Source organism: Notamacropus eugenii, chromosome 2 (assembly GCF_028372415.1).
Source record: "Notamacropus eugenii isolate mMacEug1 chromosome 2, mMacEug1.pri_v2, whole genome shotgun sequence".
Classification (NCBI taxonomy): domain Eukaryota; kingdom Metazoa; phylum Chordata; class Mammalia; order Diprotodontia; family Macropodidae; genus Notamacropus; species Notamacropus eugenii.
In genome coordinates this window covers 530423881-530442960 of record NC_092873.1, presented here as the reverse complement: position 1 = coordinate 530442960, position 19080 = coordinate 530423881, and the positions used below count along the sequence as shown (strand labels likewise).

The following is a 19080-nucleotide window of genomic DNA, read 5'->3' as shown; positions in this document are numbered from 1 at the left end:
TCTTAGAGAGCAGGGATTCTTTATTTTTAGATATCTAGAAGCAAGATGACACTTGCTCAAAGTCAATCGTCATCACAATTTGTTGAATTGAATTAATAGCTATGATTTTAGGATTCATCAACTTCAGGTGCGTACAGGAATTTTCTCTCATGCTCATCAAGTGGTTGTCTACTTTTAACAAAGACCATTTATTACATCATAAAACAGCCTGTTCTATTTTAATATAGCTGGGTGGCACAAGAAATAAAGTGCCAGACCTGGAATCAGGAGGATCTTCCTGAGTTCAAGTCTGGCCATGGGCACTTACCAGCTGTGTGACCCTGGGCAAGTCACTTAACTCTTTTTGTCTCAGTTTTCTCATCTGTAAAATGAGCAAGAGAAGTAAATAGCAAACCATTCCACATCTTTGCTAAGAAAACCTCAGATGGGGACATGAAGAGTCAGACATAACTGAACTATGACCATACAACAACTTGACAGTTTGATGTGATGTTGGTTTCCACCAACCTTATTATGTATTTCCACAGTCTATGGTCCAGTCAAACTATCTCCTGCCCCTAAGCTTTGCACTGGCCACTGACATATTGGAATGCACTCCCTCTTTCATCCTTCTTCCAAGAATTTAACACTTAGCTCAACCTTCATGTTCTATTTGATGCTTTTCCTGATCCCACCAAGTGCTAGTGGGATCCTTCTTCCCTAACTGCCTTGCATTCTTTGGTATTTATCCTACTTATATTTCTTTTGCAAGTTTGCACATGCTGTGTGTATGTCCTGCTTTCTCACCTGATAGATTACTATTTCTTTGAGCAAAGCTTGTTTCATGTTTTGTCTTTGTTTCCCTAATGTTTGGAATGTACTTAATGGCTTAGTAAGTGCTTGTTGATTGAAGGTTTCGAATTTAAATCCCCCCTAATTATTGTAAAGTTGATTCCCTTTATGCTTCCCCCCCATATAATCTAACCTTGAATTTCTTCCTCCTTTTATAAAGCTCCAAATGCTTCAGGGTCTTTTTGTACAGAGATCTCGCAGGTCATGTCTCGTTCTAGGAACTCTAGGAAACATGACCTCTCTTCACTTCTATGCCATGGAAATCCCCAGCTATTTCAAGACTATGCTCAAGGTCCACTTACTATAGGAGCCACGAACTGCTCCCAAAGCTCCTCCAGGAAGGGCCCAGAACTTTCCAGTTAACTTCATTTTCCACAAACTACTCTACTTGCTTATAAACAACATGCACATCATACTGTTTCTCTTTGGAAGAGCAACCCTGAAGGTCTTCCCCTCCCAGTTTAATTTTATTTCTTTATTTCTAATGAAAGGGGACATCCCTGGACTCACTCCTTAAAGAGGCCTGTTCACTGAATGGACGTTACCCCACTCATATGTGAGTGAGCTGAGACTCCTTAGTGGAGGAAGAAACCCCAAGCCCCTAGTCCAGCACCTGCCTGTTACATGCATGTATTTATTCATATGCTTATACATGTATGCTGTCTCAACCAAAGAAAGTAAACTGTTTCAAAGTAGGAACTGAGCCATTTTTTGTTCCTAGTGCTGAGCCAGTGCCAGATGCAGGAGCTACCTAATTATTGTGGAGTTGAATTGAAACTCTCTTTGCTTCTACTAGAGAGTATATCCCAGAATCTCAAGAATCTGTAATCAACATTTCTCCTTTGCAGGAAGAAGAGTGGACTTGTGACGAGAGAGCTCAGGACCATGGGGGCCTGCGTTTAAGCCTCTGTGACCGCGGTAAAGCCAGGGAAGCTCTCAGTGCCCTGAGCACATTTCTAAGATTATAAATTATAAAACAGCTTCTGAATTGCATTGACAAATGGAGATTCCTTTTACAGAGTGACTGGATACAGTGAATCTGTATCTATTTTTTAAAAATCAATCCACATCTAATGAGGACTTACTGAACACAAAGACATATACAATAAGGCTCTCTTAGATGGTCTTTTGATATGAATGACCATATAATTGAAGTGAAAAACATATACAAAAGTAACTTCCAATATAGGAGATAGAATAAATAGATAGATAGATAGAACGAAGGACATGGACTCAGAAAGCCCTGAGTTCAAATCCTGTTCGAGTTCATAAATACATTTGACCTTTAGGGACCCTCTCGAAGACTATTTACCAAGTAAGAAGCGGGTTGTTATAGGCAACAATGAAGAGGGTTTCCATAATGTAAAATCCAAGTCATAGAGCCTGATGTATTAGCTTATGATGATCAGTCAGTCAATCAATAAGCATTTATATTATTTACCCATGCCAGTTACTATACTAAGTGTGGGGGATAGAAAGAAAGACAAAAACCCAGTAATGGTAAATTATTTGGATGTAAGTGCTACAATAATTTATACAAAGGAACAATCACTGTGAGCGGGGAAGGATGGACAACCTTCATGGAAAACGTGGGAAATGTAAAAATGGATTGAATTCAGGCACATGTAAAGAAGAAGGAAAGATGGAGCATAGAACAGAGGAGGGCAGGTCTGAGGGACAATGAACGGCCATGTGATTTGATTAGAGATTTCAAGAAGAGGAGAAGTGGGAGATGGTGAAAAGACCGGCAGAGTCATAGCTGTGAAAGGCCTCAGACCAAAGGTAAGGAGCTCAAGCTCTAATTAGTTGTTAATAACAGGATAATAATGAGATTGCCGCCTAATTCATCTAGAAAGACTAAATATAATAGGAAAAATTATACAGTATTAACCTTGGCTCCAAAAAGGGAATTGTCCAGTGCAGTGTGGAGGAGGCATAAAGGAGACAGGTAAGGGAAGAAGAGGACCACTGGAAGGGAAGAAGGAGGGATGGAAGGAAGGAAGGAAGGAAGGGGGGAAGGAGAGAGGGAAGGAGGGAAGGAGAGAGGGAAGGAGGGAAGGAGAGAGGGAAGGAGGGAGGGAAGGAAGGAAGGAGGGAGGGAAGGAGGGAAGGAGGGAAGTGGGAGAGTTCTTATCAGTATCCCATGTCTCATCATTACCTGTTGAGAACTTCTGAATAAGGGAATGAATCATGAATGAAGGTGGAGATGGTGAGACACACAGAAGGGACTCAGGATTTGTTGTTAAAAGCTTGACTTGAACGTCAGTTTGGCTTCTTCCTGCCTGCAGAAACAGGTAGAAATCCTTTCCACAGGGGTTCTGAATTTACACTCCCTCCCTACCAGGAATCCTTGAACTTGAAATGGAAAATTAGCTTTATTTTCACTAACCTCTAATGGAAATTTCATATTTCCTTCCATTATGAGTGTAGTCAACCAATGTTGGTCAGAGAAGGCCTTGGCCAGGCTACCCAAGGGTCAGTGATGAACGCAAAGGCTTCTAAACTCCTGTTTTCACCCTTTGTGCCTTTATTTCCTCTTCTGTGAGATGAGAAGTTTGTATCAGACGATTCCTCACTTTCCTCCCTGCTCTAAATTCTCTCTTCCTGTGAAGGGGCTTTAGGGGGATGAATCAGAAGCAGTAGGGAGGATGGATTAGCAAGAGATCATAGGATCATAAAGGTAGAGCTGGCAGAGGCCTCAGAGCCACCTTATCCAGGCCTTTGGCAGATGGGGACCTGGGGACCCCAAGAAGGAAGGAATGACTAAGGTCACAGGGGAGACACCAGAGGCACAAAGCCTATCAAGGGGCTATTCGGCAGGCTGACTTTGATTGCAACAGTAAAAATTGTAGGCCAGCCCTAGGCAGGCATGAAAACAGATGGCATTTGTCTTCCAGGGTTCCTCATTCCTTCATTCACAAAAAGAATGATTAAACCTCTAAGTGATGTTAGGTGCGGGGCATTGGGAGGAGCGGGGAGGAAGGGGAATCCTACATCTCAGCCACCTCTCCTCTGAGCCTTCTGTTTTCCAGGGCCCCTTTCCTTCTTAGTCACAGTAAAATAATGATAGACGTCTACAATGATTTCCTTTGGTCATCAAGGAAGGTTTAGATTCTATCTGGTTTCCAGTTTAAGAAGTCGGGGGAGTGCAAAATACATTATATACATACATATATATATTATATACACACACACACACACACACACACATTAAATTGTGATTTGAAAAGGTGCGCTTCAGCTCTCTGGAAAATCTTCTCCTAGTGAGCTTCTGAGCCCCTGAAGTGTTAACTTTATTAGAATGCCATAAGAAACTGTTACTGCTAGTAGGAAAAAAAAAGGAATATGTCTTTACAAATGTACATTTTTTAAACAACAAAATACACTTATTAAGCACCTATTATGTACGAGACACTGCCTTAAGTTCTGGTGATACAAAGAATATGAAAATCATGGTCACTGCCCCCAAGGATCTCCAGTTCTCATGGAGGAAACAAAGTTCAAATAGCTATTATATACAAGATGTACACAGTTCTAATGGAGATAATTTTAGAGGGGAAGCACTAGCAGTGGCAGAGGGAGAGGTAATTTAAAAGAAATGATCGAAGCTGATTTGGGAAAGGAAACTAAGATACAGAAGTGGAGAAGGGAAGCAGTCCGGGTATTTGCAAAAATCCTATGGATTTAGGAGATGGAGTGTCATGTGAAAGAACTAGCAAGAAGGCCAGTGTTGCTGCATCATACAAATGTGCATTTATATAGAGATAAATTTCAAGGAAATCTAGTTTCCATTGAATTTTTTTGCGCAGTAATTCTAAGCTAGATTTCATATAATTTGTTTGACAGAGGAATAAACCTAGTGATAGTAGTAATATTTAGAAATACTAGTAGTAATAGTTATAGTGGTAGTGGTGGTGCTGGTACTGGCAGTGGTGGTGGTGGTAGTAGTAGTAGTAATAGAAAGTGTGATATAACAAATAGAAGGTAATTTCTGAGTCAGAAGGAATGGGATTCCAGAGCCCCATGTACCTGTGACCTCTTGGTAAGTAAGTTCTTTAGTACTTGAGGAAGTTCTTTAAAAGGGTTAGTTCATAGTTTGTCTCCAACTGGTTGAAGGTGTGCCTCCCTCAGTGATACAACACATCCTAACATATATACACATTAATGGTGACATCATAAGGTGACATTTACCTAGAACTTTAAGGTTTGCAAAGTGGTTTACATAGATCACTTGAAACAGAAGAAAGTTATGAGCTGACCACAGCTACTGCTACCCCGATTTTATAGCTGAGAAATTTGCAATCCGAAAGGTTGAGTGACTTGTCCCTGGTCACTTAACAAGCACTGGCCAAATACTAACTTGCGCCTTACTAGCCACCATGGTATGCAGCAAACATGTTGGGTTTCACCACCATTCAGAATGAACATGTCACACTTTTGTATTTGATGGTAGTCAAATGTATCTATATGGATAGCCTAGAATTTCATGACCATACAGGTTTTAATTTGGGGGACCCTGAGAGGTTTAGTGTCTAGGATCCTGGCCAAGAGTCACAAGGATCTGGGTCCAAATGCCAATTTAGGCACTTGCTAGCCATGTGACCATTAACCTTTCACTGCTTCAGTTTTCTCATTTGTAAAATGAGGCAATTGTCCTTAATGACCTTCAAGGCTCTATTCAGATTGAAATTTATGGAGCTGTGGACTTAAATGATACTTTGGGGAACTTAACACGAACAAAATCAAGTCAGGGAAAATGTCGTGTTCATGTCATGCCGTCTTACCAAATGGAAGTTGGGGTTAATGATGATGACCGTGACAAAGTCCATACGTGTTAACAGTGTCAAGCTGATTAAGCTCCTGCTAAGTGCCTGGCACTGTGCTAAGCATGGGAGATAGGAAGAGAAGCAGAAAAAGAAACCCTGTCCTCAAAGACTTCACAACCCAATGGTGGAGATGGAATGTAAATAACTAGGTACAAACAAGTTAGATACAAAGAAAAATTAAGACAATATCAGAAGGAAGACGCTGAGGTTCATTGAGGACATGGACCTCCAAGAGAGGCTGTGCCAAAGAAGGTAAGTTGTCTAGGATTGGGGAGGTCCCATTGCATTGTACCTTAATGAGAATATACCTAGGCTAGCATATTTGGTTCTCAGCACCACATTTGAGGGAGACCATTGATAAACAGGAGGGTCAAGAGAAGGTGACCAAGAATGATGAAAGATCTTAAGGTCATGTTATATGGGCAGTTGATGAATCTAGGACTATTTAGCCTGGAGAAAAAAGACTTAGAATGGAACATGTTAGCTTTTTTCAAATATTTGTAGAAAGAATTCAGGTTTTTTGGCTTGGCCCCAGGGTGAGGAGCTAAGAACAGTTCACAGAAGTTGCAAAGATGTAGATGGAAGCTTATGGCAAGGAAACATTGCCTAACATATTAATCCTTAAGTGGAACAAGTTGCCTTGGAGTTGTGATGGGCTCTCCTGCTCTGGAGATTTCCAAGCAAAGGCTAGATTGTTGTAAATACCATTCTCATTCAGGGACAGGTGAAGCTAGGTAGGCTTCAGGGTCCCTTCTAACTCACAGTTTATGATGCTGTGAGTTTCTTTTTTAATGCAATTTTCATCTAGTTGTGTGCATCATGGTTGCTGAAAGAGTAAAAGGATGATCAAACACTCATTTTATTTCTCATCAATATTCAAATATGCTTTTATCAAGAAAGTTAATAAAATAAATCATTGGTTTTGATGCTTATAGAAAATCCATTCTTGGTCCTCATGCATTCCTCAACAACAAGGTTTTTGCCAAGATGATTGATCAGTATTCTCATTTTCTGCACTTAAAATCAGTAAAACAGCATTTGAGAATTCAAAGGAAGATGTAATACCTCACAAAACAATTTCCATACTTAATAAAAATAAATTTAAGAGATGAATAATGTTCTACATAGAAGTTCAGATCAACAAGACAGTTTAACATTCAGTACTACACCCAAAGTAGATCAAAGAGGTAAAGGTAGAGTTTGAAGATAAAAGGAATGAATTAAACCTCCAGGAAGATGCCCTAGAGAGATCTTCCTCTAGGAAAAGGCTGATTTGAATTAAACTAAGCCAAGAGACAGGCCTAATTTTTAAGATTCAAACTAAAATTTATGCTGGAACTTTGGAAATTGATTAAATAAAAATATACATGTTAATGTGGGACTTCAGAGTTACAGATTATACATTATGTCATCTGAGTCTCATAATAGCTCCATGAAGCACCCCCATTTTAAAGATGATGAAACTGAGGTTCAGAAAGTTATGTGATGCACTTAGGGTCCCGCAGCTACCACGCATGAGCTGGAAGAATCAACCTAGGCCTTCTGAAATTCAGGTCTAGCCTGCTACCTACCATGCAACAATGCCTCCAGAGAAAGAAATATATCCCTCTCTTATTTGATGTCTATTTGCTTTTTCTATTTAAAATAGGTACATAAATTCAGGAAGACTCCTAGCTGTAGTTACTAACATATCTGAAGCTGAATAAATAATTACAGCCTTTATATTTTCATGGCACAATCATAAGTAAGCTATGGGATGGAATGAGACTAGACCAGGTTCCATTGATGTAAGGAATTCTCACTGAGGCAGCTCTCTCTACCAACACCAATGCAAATTGGCACCTTGTAATCTGCAAGTTATAGTTTTGGAGAGTTGCCACCTCCCCAGCAATAGAGGTTGTAAGATCCTGGGCAAGTCCCTAGGTGACCCAGGCAACTCTAATGTCAGCAATCCAATTGTCAGGACATCCTGATCCAAAGTGACTGACTTACAAAGGAAAACAGACCCAAAGTTAGAGCTTCTGCTGAATGTAATAAGCCAAGTAAACACAAGTATCTCATAAGACTGAGCTAAATTAAATAATTACAAATCCAGTAGCTTCATGATGAAACTCTCTTCTTCTCATTTTTAATTACAGTTTAAATTGATGCTTTGGTGGTTGAGGCTGTAGACAGGAGGCTGCTCTGGGCCCTCAGCAGAGGCCCTAACATACAGAGATGAAAACGAAAGCGAGGTTTGATCATAATGGCTGATGTCACTCATTCAGAGCCTACAGGTTTAATGAGGCCTTCTCCACACATCTGGTCATCTGGTCCTCCTCGCACTTTTGTGAAATGTTTACTATGGATGTTACTAACCCCCATTCTACGGATGAAGTAAAATGAAGTAATAAGGCAATGTATGGCCTTCGGCTGCGTATTATATTGGAAGAGATGGAAATTGCCAAAAGTTACTTGTACCCCAAGAATATTCCCCACCATTACTCAAAGCTATGGTTCATGGTGACGTACTTGAAGCTAAGCACAACTGGAAACATTTTGGGCTATATATTGGGGAGCACGTGAGGATATGAAGGCCCAAGATATGATGTGTTCTGAGGGAGACACTGCAGCCTGGTGGAAGAACTTTGTGTCTGGAGACAGAAGTCTTGAATACAAACTCCACCTCTGACATTTACTATTCGTGTGATCTTGGACAAATCAATGAACCTTTTCCTTAAGAAGCACTTTGCTACTAGCAGTGCAGCCCTGGGCAAGTCACTTAGCCCCACTTCCTCCAAAAAAAAGTACCTTGCAAACTGAAGGTGCTTAGTATATGCTTTAAAATTAGATTGTTAGAATGGAAAAATCTTTTGAATAAATTCTGTAGTGTGGGGACAATGGTAGGGGTGGGACTCGCCCAGTACAAGAGGCCTGAGGACATTAATTGTGTCAGTCTCAGTCTGACTGAGCTCACAGAACATGACAAATATTCACATCAAAAAAATTCACAGGCAACCTCACTCAGCAAATCTCTGAGCTTTAAACTGCACACATTCCAAAACACAGAATTGCATTCACCGTGGACTGAGAAATGTTTTTTTTTCCTATTAAGTAAAGTCAGCAGTTTACAAAACACAAGCAAGCCTGCCCTCTGTGTGAAACCATGATGTGTAATTAGCCCCTGAGCCCCAGACAAATGGCTAAGCAACCATGATTTCTCAAGGGGGGATTTCCCCTCTGAGTCTGTGACAACAATCTTGTGTCTACATAGACAGCCTGAATCGGTGAGAGCTTGCTCCTGATGACACCCACGACCCTGACAAGTTTGGGCCAAAGAGCTGTATTGTCCATCATGCTGCTGGTTGTGAATAGGACATTAGAAAAGAGACACAACACAGCATATATAGTGTTACAGTGTTGTTGAATGAAAATACCGTCTATTCTACTTTGTACAGAGGGTACTCTTTGGGCATGATGAGACAACTTTAATGCAGTTTGTTTTTACCCAAGATAAGATGACTCTAACAAATGTGAAATGCCTATAAAATATGAATGGACAACAGACAATATATTGAAGTCAACCTATGGCACCAGCCACATCCTAATAAAAATCGAAAGCCTTCCTATAGTCAGGATTCCAGATTTCTTTGTGCCCACACTTTGATTACAAAAGTCAACCATTATGTGCATCTGCTAGCTTTGAACAATGTTTAGTCTTATTTCTATCAAGAAGTCAAGTTAGCCTGGCATTTCCAAACAGAAACAGAAAGGTAAAGAGCTTCCCAAGATACCCAGACATCTACATAGGTGTCACATAGCCACTTGGAGCCTCAGGTTACTCATCTACAAAATGGAGATAGTAATGCAGTAGGACCTGTCCCATAAGGTGTTTATAAAGTGCAAATGAGATAAGGTATTTGAAGTTCAGGGTACTATACAAATATAGAGTTCATTATTATTTTAATTTTTAACTAGTAGGCACTTGATAAATGTTTTCTGATTGGCTGACATAGCCAAGACAAGGTAATTAACATACTTCAAATTTCATTTTTTATTATAATTCTTTTTATAATTATGATGTCTCATTAAGGAAGGACCTGTGTCTTACTGACATTTCTCAGCCATATACATTCATTAAGTACCGAGTATGTGCCAGGCACAGTAATAGGCACTGAAGACACAAAGATTAAAGTGAAACAGTCGCTGCCCCCAAGGAATTTATGTTCTACTGGAGGAGACGGTACCTGTGTGTAGAGGATATGCAAAATAGGTACAGTATGGTTTGGGGCAAGGCCCTCAGTTTTAGTTCTTGTTGAGCCCAACTCAACTGGTGAATGTGAGCTTGGCATCCAGACACATTTCCTTCCATGGAGCCCTCATTTCCAGTGAAAAAATCCCACAACAGAAAGAAGAGACAATGGCAAACTTTCATTTCTCTTATTCTTTCAGGGGATATTTAGGAGGGTAAAGGGAAAAGTTTCAAATGCTGCTGTAGGCGCAGGGATGGCAGCCCCTCAGTGGAGGCAGCATTGCATGGTAGAAAGAGCTAGATTTGGAAGAACTGGGCTCATCGGGACTCCATTCTTTGCTATCTGGGAGACCTCCAGTACTTAGGATAGGACTGGGAACACAGTAGGTGCTTCATAAATGCTTGTTGATTGACTGATTTCTCCTAGCTGGGATTCTGTTTCATCTATGAAATGAGGGGATTGGATGATATGATCTAAAGAATCCCTTCTTGCCCTAAATAGGATGATCGCATAAAGGATTAAAAGATCGATTATATATTACATAGATGTGTGTGGATAATATCTATGTCTAAATCTACTTTTATCTCTCTCTCTCTCTCTCTCTCTCTATCTTTCTATCTCTCTCTACCTACCTATCTATCATCTATCTATCTATCTATCTATCTATCTATCTATCTATCTATCTATCTATCTATCATCTATCTATCTATCTATCTATCTATCTATCTACCCATCTATCTATCTATCTGTCTATCTATCTATCTATCTATCTATCTATCTATCTATCTATCTATCTATCTATCTATCTATTTATCATCTATCTATCTATCATCTATCTGTCTATCTATCATCTACCTACCTACCTATCTATCTATCTCTCTATCTACCTATCTATCTATCTCTCTATCTACCTACCTACCTACCTACCTACCTACCTACCTACCTACCTATCTATCTATCTCTCTATCTATCTATCTATCTATCTATCTATCTATCTATCTATCTATCTACCTATCTATCTATCCATCTATCTATCCATCTATCTATCTATCCATCTATCTATCCATCCATCTATCATCTATCTGTCTATCTATCATCTACCTACCTACCTATCTCTCTCTCTCTCTATTTACCTATCTACCTATCTATCTCTCTATCTATCTACCTACCTACCTATCTATCTATCTATCTATCTATCTATCTCTCTGTCTATCTGTCTATCTATCTATCTATCTATCTATCTATCTATCTATCTATCTATCATCTATCTGTCTATCTATCATCTGTCTATCTATCTATCTACCTATCTATCCATCTATCTATCTATCTATCTATCTATCTATCTATCTATCTATCTATCCATCTATCTATGCATCCATCTATCTATCATCTATCTATCTATCTATCTATCTATCTATCTATCTATCTATCTATCTATCTATCTGTCTATCTATCTCTCTGTCTCTCTGTCTATCTATCTCTCTGTCTATCTGTCTACAATGCTAGGAATAGCACCACAAAGATAAGGAAATATAACTTTTGCTAAAGCTAGCTATAGGCGTAGATGTAAATATGAATATCTGGAATTGTCACGGATGTAGGGGAGTCCCAGTGAGGAGCTGGCACCCACAAAGGCAGTCCTGAGGCTGTTTCATGATTTGAGGATCAGCTGCGGCACTGACCTGCCCAAGCTGACAAAATCAGGCTGTGGAAGAGGAAGGACTTAAGCCCAGATGTCCCCAATACTCTGACCAGATTCCTCCCCATTATCCCATCTTACTCTGCCTCCCAATATCAGTGGGACAGCATGTGGTACCTGTATCCATGTTTGATAGCAAGGCTAGATCATAATGAAAGCTCGTATGGGATTATAGGATTTTAATGAAAAAAACATCAATGGAAATAAAATTGTCAAGTTTCACTCTCGCTTGCTTACTGGTTTGTAATTATCATCCTAGTCTCCCTACCACTCTCTATCCATTCATCTAAACGACATTTCTTGAAATGATGTATGTTAATACATTATAATGATCCACTTAGAGGTTGCAGGTTTGGTACAGCAGTTAAGCAGCAATTACTCAGATTTCTAAGTAATTAAACTCTAAAGTTGATTCAGCACACTTACACTCCTCTTCGGGTCTCTTCCTCAGTGGAGCACGCACTTCCTGAATGCCAGGACTTCTCAGAAACTGGGGGGGATTCCTGTGCCTCCGTAGGCTCTCCATTCTAAAAGCAAAAAAAAAAAATCCATTTTTATTACTACCATCTCCTGGAGTGATTATAACTTTGGAGAAAAGAATTCACATTATCTCAATCATTCAGACATTGAAAATATAAAGCAACTTAGAATTTATCAAAATTTAAGTCACCCAATAGGGAGTAAAGGAATGCCCCCAACCAATCAGTCATGAACACTATTTTTGTTGTCTTTTATTGAGTAAAGAGGGGAAGGAGGACTACTCTTGTATATGCAGCTTGTATTTCAGGGTTTCAAAGGGCATAAGGCCAGGTGGCAGAGATTATACATTGGATGACAGAAGCCAAGAGAGAGCTCAGCAGACTAGGACAGGGGTGAGGAACCTGCAGCCTCAAGGCCATGTGTGACCTTTTAGGCCCTCAAGTGTGACCCTTCGATGGAATCCAAACTTTACAGAACAAATCCCCTTAATAAAAGTATTTGTTGTATAAAGCTTGGACTCAGTGAAAAGGCCACCCCTGAGGAACTAGAAGGTCACACATGAACTTGAGGTGGCAGGTTCCTCACACCTAACTTAGGGCAATGACTAAAAACAAGGAAGATGGCGCCTTCTCTTTGATACTTACGTAGATTTGTAGTTTCATTTAGCAAATGACCTATCTACACAACTCACTGTGTAACTCTTGTGCATGCCCTCTTAGAAAACATCTATAAAAGGTCCACCTACCATGTTAGGACCATCCTCCCTCAGCAGTTTTAAATATAAGAACTATAAACATGGAGTCCCATATAGGAATGTGAGCTCATGATGGCAGGGACTGGTTTTTTTTGGCCTTTCTTTGTATTCTCCATGTTTAGCAGAGGCCCTAGTCCATAGTAAGCGCTTAATGAATGCTTGGCTTGACTTGGAGTCAAAAAATCAACTAGTCAAGTAGAGAATGGGAGGAGCATGGTCAGACCATAAAGAAAACAAGGATATTTCAGTGGGCTATCAGGCCAATAGGAGGCAGCAGCATAGCCAAAGAATCTGCTTAAACCAAAGTTGGCATGAGGAAAGGCAGAGTACCCAGGACTAGGGAAGTCCCATTGTCTCGGCCTTCCTCCAAGTCAGAGAACTGTGTTCAGTTCTGGGCAAAATGTCTTTTGACATGGAGACGTGAGAGAGTATCCACAGGAGAGCAACTGGGGTGGAGGTGAAGCAATGAGACTTCGCCATAAGATAGGCTGAAGTCACTTGGGAGGTTTAATGTCTAGAGGAGAGATCTATGGGGGATGATGGTCCACACCTTCATGTTCTTAAAATTTCATTTGGAATACGTACTTAAATATGCACATGTTTTCTACTCTGTTACACTATAAACTCCCTCATTGTAGGAAATGTTTCATTCATTGTATTTGAACCCCAAGAGCCTAGTACAGTTCCTGATATGTATTAATGTGTTTAAAAAATATTTGTTGATTTGTTGGAACATGGATTAAGCTTGCTTCTGTTGAATCTCAGAGGGCAGAACCGCGAGCGATGTGTGGAAGGTGTAGAGGGAGAGATTTAGGCTCAACCTCAGAAAAAGAACATGGCAATAATTAAGAGTTGTCCTACAGTGGAATGAGCTTCCTGGACAGGCAATACATTCCCTCTCTCAGGAGGTCTCCAAACAAAGGCCATATATCCAAATCACAGCACATTGAAAATAGGGCAATGGATTGTATGCTAGTTGGACTAGATAACCCCTGAGATTCCCCTCAATTCTGGAATTCAATTATACAAGGTTACTTACTTCTTGTCAAAGTGGCTGGGGGAGAACTGACCTCATCTTCCTCCAGAATTCTTGCTTTCTAGTGAAAATCCAGTGCCACTAGGCAGGAATCAATTATGATGCAAGGAATATATTTTAGTTCAATGTCATTTAGCTATATGCATTATGTGTTTAGGGTTTTATACTTTTAATATAACTTAGACTTTATATTCCTAAAATGCATTTAACTGGTGTTAGTATAAAAAATAGTCAAAGCCAGTCCCTCCTTCTCTCCCTTTCTCCTTTCCTTCCTCTCTCCCTCCTTCCTTCCTTCCTTCCTTCCTTCCTTCCTTCCTTCCTTCCTTCCTTCCTTCCTTCCTTCCTACCTTCCTTTCTTCTTTTCAAGAGTCAGAAAGAAAGGAAATGAGACCACCACCTCACTGTTCCTGGACATTCTGTCTTTCTTTCAAATAAAATCTCATCTTCTACAGGAAGACTTTCTCAAGCTCTCTCAATTCTAACCTTCCCTCTTTTCTTCCTATTTATACTGTAGGTAGAGTATCTGTCCATATCTGTCTCCCCCCTTAGACTGCAAACACCTTGAGTGCAGGGACTATCTTTGGATTTCTTTTGTATCTTCAGTGCTTAGCACAGTGTCTGCTGGGCACTTTGTAAGCACTTAGTAGGTATTTATTGGTGTACTGACCACAGTGGTGAGCATATTGAGGAGAAGAGAGGAAATGTTGGCAGTGAAGGGTAGTGAGAGGGAAAGATCATCTGATCATTGACCTTGAGCTAGGCAGTCCCTTAAAGGCCATTTAGTTCAAACCCCTCATTTTATGGAGGAAGGAAACTAAGATATAACCAAGAGCTTGGGTGACTTTCTTATACTCATATAGTCCGTATTGATGCAGCCAGGTGAAACAAGATAGCAAGCTGGACCTAGAGTCAGAAAAGACCTGATCTCCAACCTGACCTTAGATACTTCCTAACTTGGGCAAGTCACCTAACTTCTCTCAGCCCCAGTTTCCTCATTTCTAAAATGGTGATAACAACTGCACCTACTCCCAGGGAATTTTGTGGGAATCAAGTGAGATATTTGTAAAACACTTTGGAAACCTTAAATTGATATATAAATGCTACCTACCATGATTAGCTATCACAGGAAATGTCAGGCAGGATTTGAATTCAGGTCTTCTGTACTTCACGTACAGTGACAAATGTATTAAGCCACCAACAAACCATCAGGGAGAAGACACAATCCTCTCTTGAATAGGCTGATTCACAGTGAGCCTGTGGGCCTGCTCTTACAAACCCAAGGGAAGAAGATACAGGAATGACAAGCAGCCTGAACACCATTGCAAATTGTCTGTCTATTTTCTCTGCTACACGGGCTGGTGTAGATAATACTTAAGTCAGATTCTCCAATTACGCACAGTATGTGCTGGGAGCAAGCAGGCAGATTTGAAGGGTGACTAACTCTTTGGGACTATCAAATTATCATTGTGAAAGCTATTGCTTCAGGTTGTACTAATTAGTAGATTACATTAAGCCCTTGTATCCCCCAAAGTAATTAATTCACCTCTAACAGGACTATGTGACCAAAAATGTCACGTCGTGTTTTGTTTTCCTTCCTAGTGGGTGAATCTCTAACTCCTTTCTCTTTGCAAACTATTTCTGTCTCTGTTTTGCCTTGTTTTCTTCTTTGTCTCTTTATTTATTTTCCCTTTTGTCTCCTTGTCTTTTTCCTTTCCATTATTTTGTAACATTTTTTGTTCTTTCTCTCCCTCTTTTTTTCTACCTCTCTATTTCCCTCCCTCCTTTCTCAAGTGTACCTTCTGCTGAGATCCTTCAGGTTACTCACCACTCCCTTCCCCATTGATCCTATTGCCTTCCCTTTGCCTCCAAGGTTATCTTTTATCTGCTTCATATGAGTTTTGTGTCTCCCCTTATGTGTGTAAGCTATCTCTCCTGTTAGAGTGTACAATGCCAGGCCTGCTGTAATAGACACTTGTAGATTCAAAGGTTGCCTTCTGGGATCCCTCACAAGATGACCATCACTACTTTCACTTTGAATACCTGCCCAAAGTAGGACTACCTACCCAGTAGAATGAAGCCACTGAGGTTATGTACACCCAAGGTCATATCCCCATCCCACCTCCATCCCTGCACCTCCTGCTCCACATAACAGTAGAGCTGGGAGTGGAGCCTTCTTCTGATTCCAGATCCTTAGCTCTTTCCACACACAGAGTCAGTTGGTGCCCTTGGGTTGGAGTGTAGTACTGAGATGTGGTTGTGTAAACTGACTGAAGACCACCCAGTGTGAGGTAACCCACTAACTCAGAGGGCAAACTTCCACTCTGAGACAGCTCCCATCAATGGAAGAGGTTTATTTCCTCCTTGTTACATGCAGTTCTGCTTCTCAGGACTAAAGAGTCCCAGTCAACCTCTCTTCCATGCGATGGGTTTTCCAATATTAAAGACAGGGCTCGTATTCCTTGTAAATCTTCTCTTTTTCAGGTTAAACATCACAAGCTCCTTCAATAGCTATAGATAGCTTGTATTTATGTGAAGCTTGAAAGTTTACAAAGCACTTAACAAATATCTCATTGAGTCCTCACAATGATCCTGGGAGGGAGGTTCTATTCTTTATCTCATTTAACAGAAGAGGAAACTGAGGCAGACAGGTCACAAGGTCACTTGTCTAAGGTCACACAGTTAATAGGTGTCTGAGGTTGAGTTTAAACTCAAGTCCTTCTGACTCCAGGTCCCTTCTTCTATCCACTGAGTTGCCTAGCTGCCTCTCAACCACATATTAATCGTAGAACATAACTTTGCCCTTCACCATCATGGATAAAAATAATAATACACACATTTATGTAGCACTTACTACGCACCAGGCACTGGACTCTTTTGGGCATTCTCCACCTGATCAATGCTTTTCCTAAAACTTGGTGGCCAGAACTGAACACAGAAGTCCAGATGTTGTCTGACAAGGGCTGAGGGTAGTGGGACTATCTTCTCCCTTCCCTGGAATGTAGGGTTCTCTTAATGCATGCCAAATTTGCATTTCGTTGTTGGCTGCCATGTTGCACTGCAATCCCAAGCTACTTGCACAATGGGCTTATAAAATTTCATCTCTTTAATACTAATATTCTGTCTATCTGTTACATGACTATAAATCATAGAATATGATTATTAAAATTGTATATGACCTAAGGGTCATAGGAATCTGCATGGCAGGTGTGTAAAGAAACTGTGGCATAATGTCACCGAAGTCTTATACATGGAAACTGACACAAAAGCGATTAGCAAAGATGCCTGTGATTGGAAGAGGAGGCAAGTCCTTTATGTAGGGAATGAGAGTAATTCACAGAGGCACAGGCTGAGTGGAGCTCTAGGAACTAGAACAATTAAAGGACCTAGTCAAAGGATTCCAGTGCATTGAGCAGATGCATTACAGAGTGTCTGCAGAAGGACGTAGACAGGAATCACACAGAGTGACAAGGGATGATGGGGTGATATAAGATCTCCATCAGGAGAGGGAGGTCAGATAACATCATGAATCCTTGGAAATATCAAAATATACTTAGTTAAGACAGATATTTAATCTCACTAAAATTCTTACAAGAAACTCACTATTATATATTTTTTGCTAGTAGAATAACATGTTCAACTTATGACCATGCTTTTTTTTATGCAGTCCTCAAGTGCTTTCTCAGTCATCAAGGAAAGAGTAAACTATATAAACTGTAGTTGTAATTTTTGAATTTTGTTCTATTCCATTTCTTTGAACATTGGCCAACCATGTATGATATGTACATTTGTCAGTTCTACTCATCAGAACATTTGTTTGGCAATGTAGCAGAGACTTGCTGTACTTATTGGATATGCAATACATGATCATTTTACATTAGCATTTTATTTCAAATAACTCCATCACAAAACAGTACTAGCGTGTTGTTCTTCTCAGTGTTCTCTTGACTCTTTCAAGTCTTGCGCATAAACTTAGCAGTTTCTCCCCATGTATGTGCCAAGCTGGTAATCATTGGTTTACAACAATATCAGTGTGGAAGGCAACATAAGTAGATCACTGGACTGAGATTCAGAAAAAAAAGCTTTTGAATCATGGCTTTGCTACATACAGTTTCATCTGTTACTGTGCCTGCTATAACCCAAATCTCTGGAGAGTCAGTCCTCTCAGAGTCTTATAGCACTTGGGCAGTAGAATGCATAGAAAACTGACCACCAATATATAAAATGGAATTTAAAGGAGAGAGAAGAAGAAGAAGAAGAGGAAGAAGAAGAAGAAGAAGAGGAAGAAGAGGAAGAAGAGGAAGAAGAGGAAGGAGAAGGAGAAGGAGAAAGAGAAGAAGGAGAAGAAGAAGAAGAAGTAGAAGAAGAAGAGGAAGAAGAGGAAGAATAGGAAGAAGAGGAAGAAGAAGAAGGAGAAGAAGGAGAAGGAGAAGAAGGAGAAGAAGAGGAAGAAGAGGAAGAAGAGGAAGAAGAGGAAGAAGAAGAAGAAGGAGAAGAAGAAGAAGCAGAAGAAGAAGAAGGAGAAGAAGGAGAAGAAGGAGAAGAAGGAGAAGAAGGAGAAGAAGAAGGAGAAGGAGAAGAAGGAGAAGAAGGAGAAGAAGGAGAAGAAGGAGGAGGAGAAGGAGAAGAAGGAGAAGAAGGAGAAGAAGGAGAAGAAGGAGGAGGAGGAGGTTGGGATATGGGTGAGAGAGACAAATTATTGGGAAATTCCTAAGAAAAAATCTACAAGCATATTGAAATGATAAATGCAATGATAATGAATCCTTAACAACAATCCTCCAAATATGGAACTTAGATATAATTACTTCTGAATTCAAGAAGGAAATGGTTATCTTTCTAAGGTCTGGGTGAACCTTTCACGACATTAAGTCAAATGGACTTTGCTATTCCTTCTGATAAAGAGAAAACATGAGAAGAAGATTGCTAGTCACTTAATTTTCTACCTTATGGGCTGTCTCCTGTACATCCACAGGGTAGGTAGGTAATGACTATGTCTCTGATCATTCCTGCATTTAGCAGAGAAGACAGGACATAAAAATATCTGACTAATGGACAAGTTTTTGCTTTCCTTGTCAGTAGATAGAGAAGGTAGTAGAAATGGCAAATTGGTCCTGCTCTCATCCCAACTAGGAGGGAAAACAGCAAGGTCAAGATACAAATCAAGATCTCAGTGTCTTGATACTCCACCCATTATTTCCTATCTTGTCAGGTCACATGTCCAGTCA

General features: G+C 40.2%; 1 protein-coding gene across 4 annotated transcripts in view; it reads right to left on the bottom strand.

Moving 5' to 3' along the window:
• Window positions 1–19080, bottom strand: part of LRRC7 (leucine rich repeat containing 7) — a 582114-nt gene that overhangs the window by 419727 nt on the left and 143307 nt on the right. For 3 of the 4 annotated variants that reach the window (XM_072649824.1, XM_072649823.1, XM_072649821.1), the window contains exon 2: window positions 12015–12115. In XM_072649824.1, coding sequence (XP_072505925.1) covers window positions 12015–12114 — 100 coding nt within the window. In that variant the 5' untranslated portion in view covers window position 12115. Of the gene's footprint in view, window positions 1–12014; window positions 12116–19080 lie in introns of those variants that run through there. The other variant, XM_072649822.1, reaches the window with a different exon arrangement.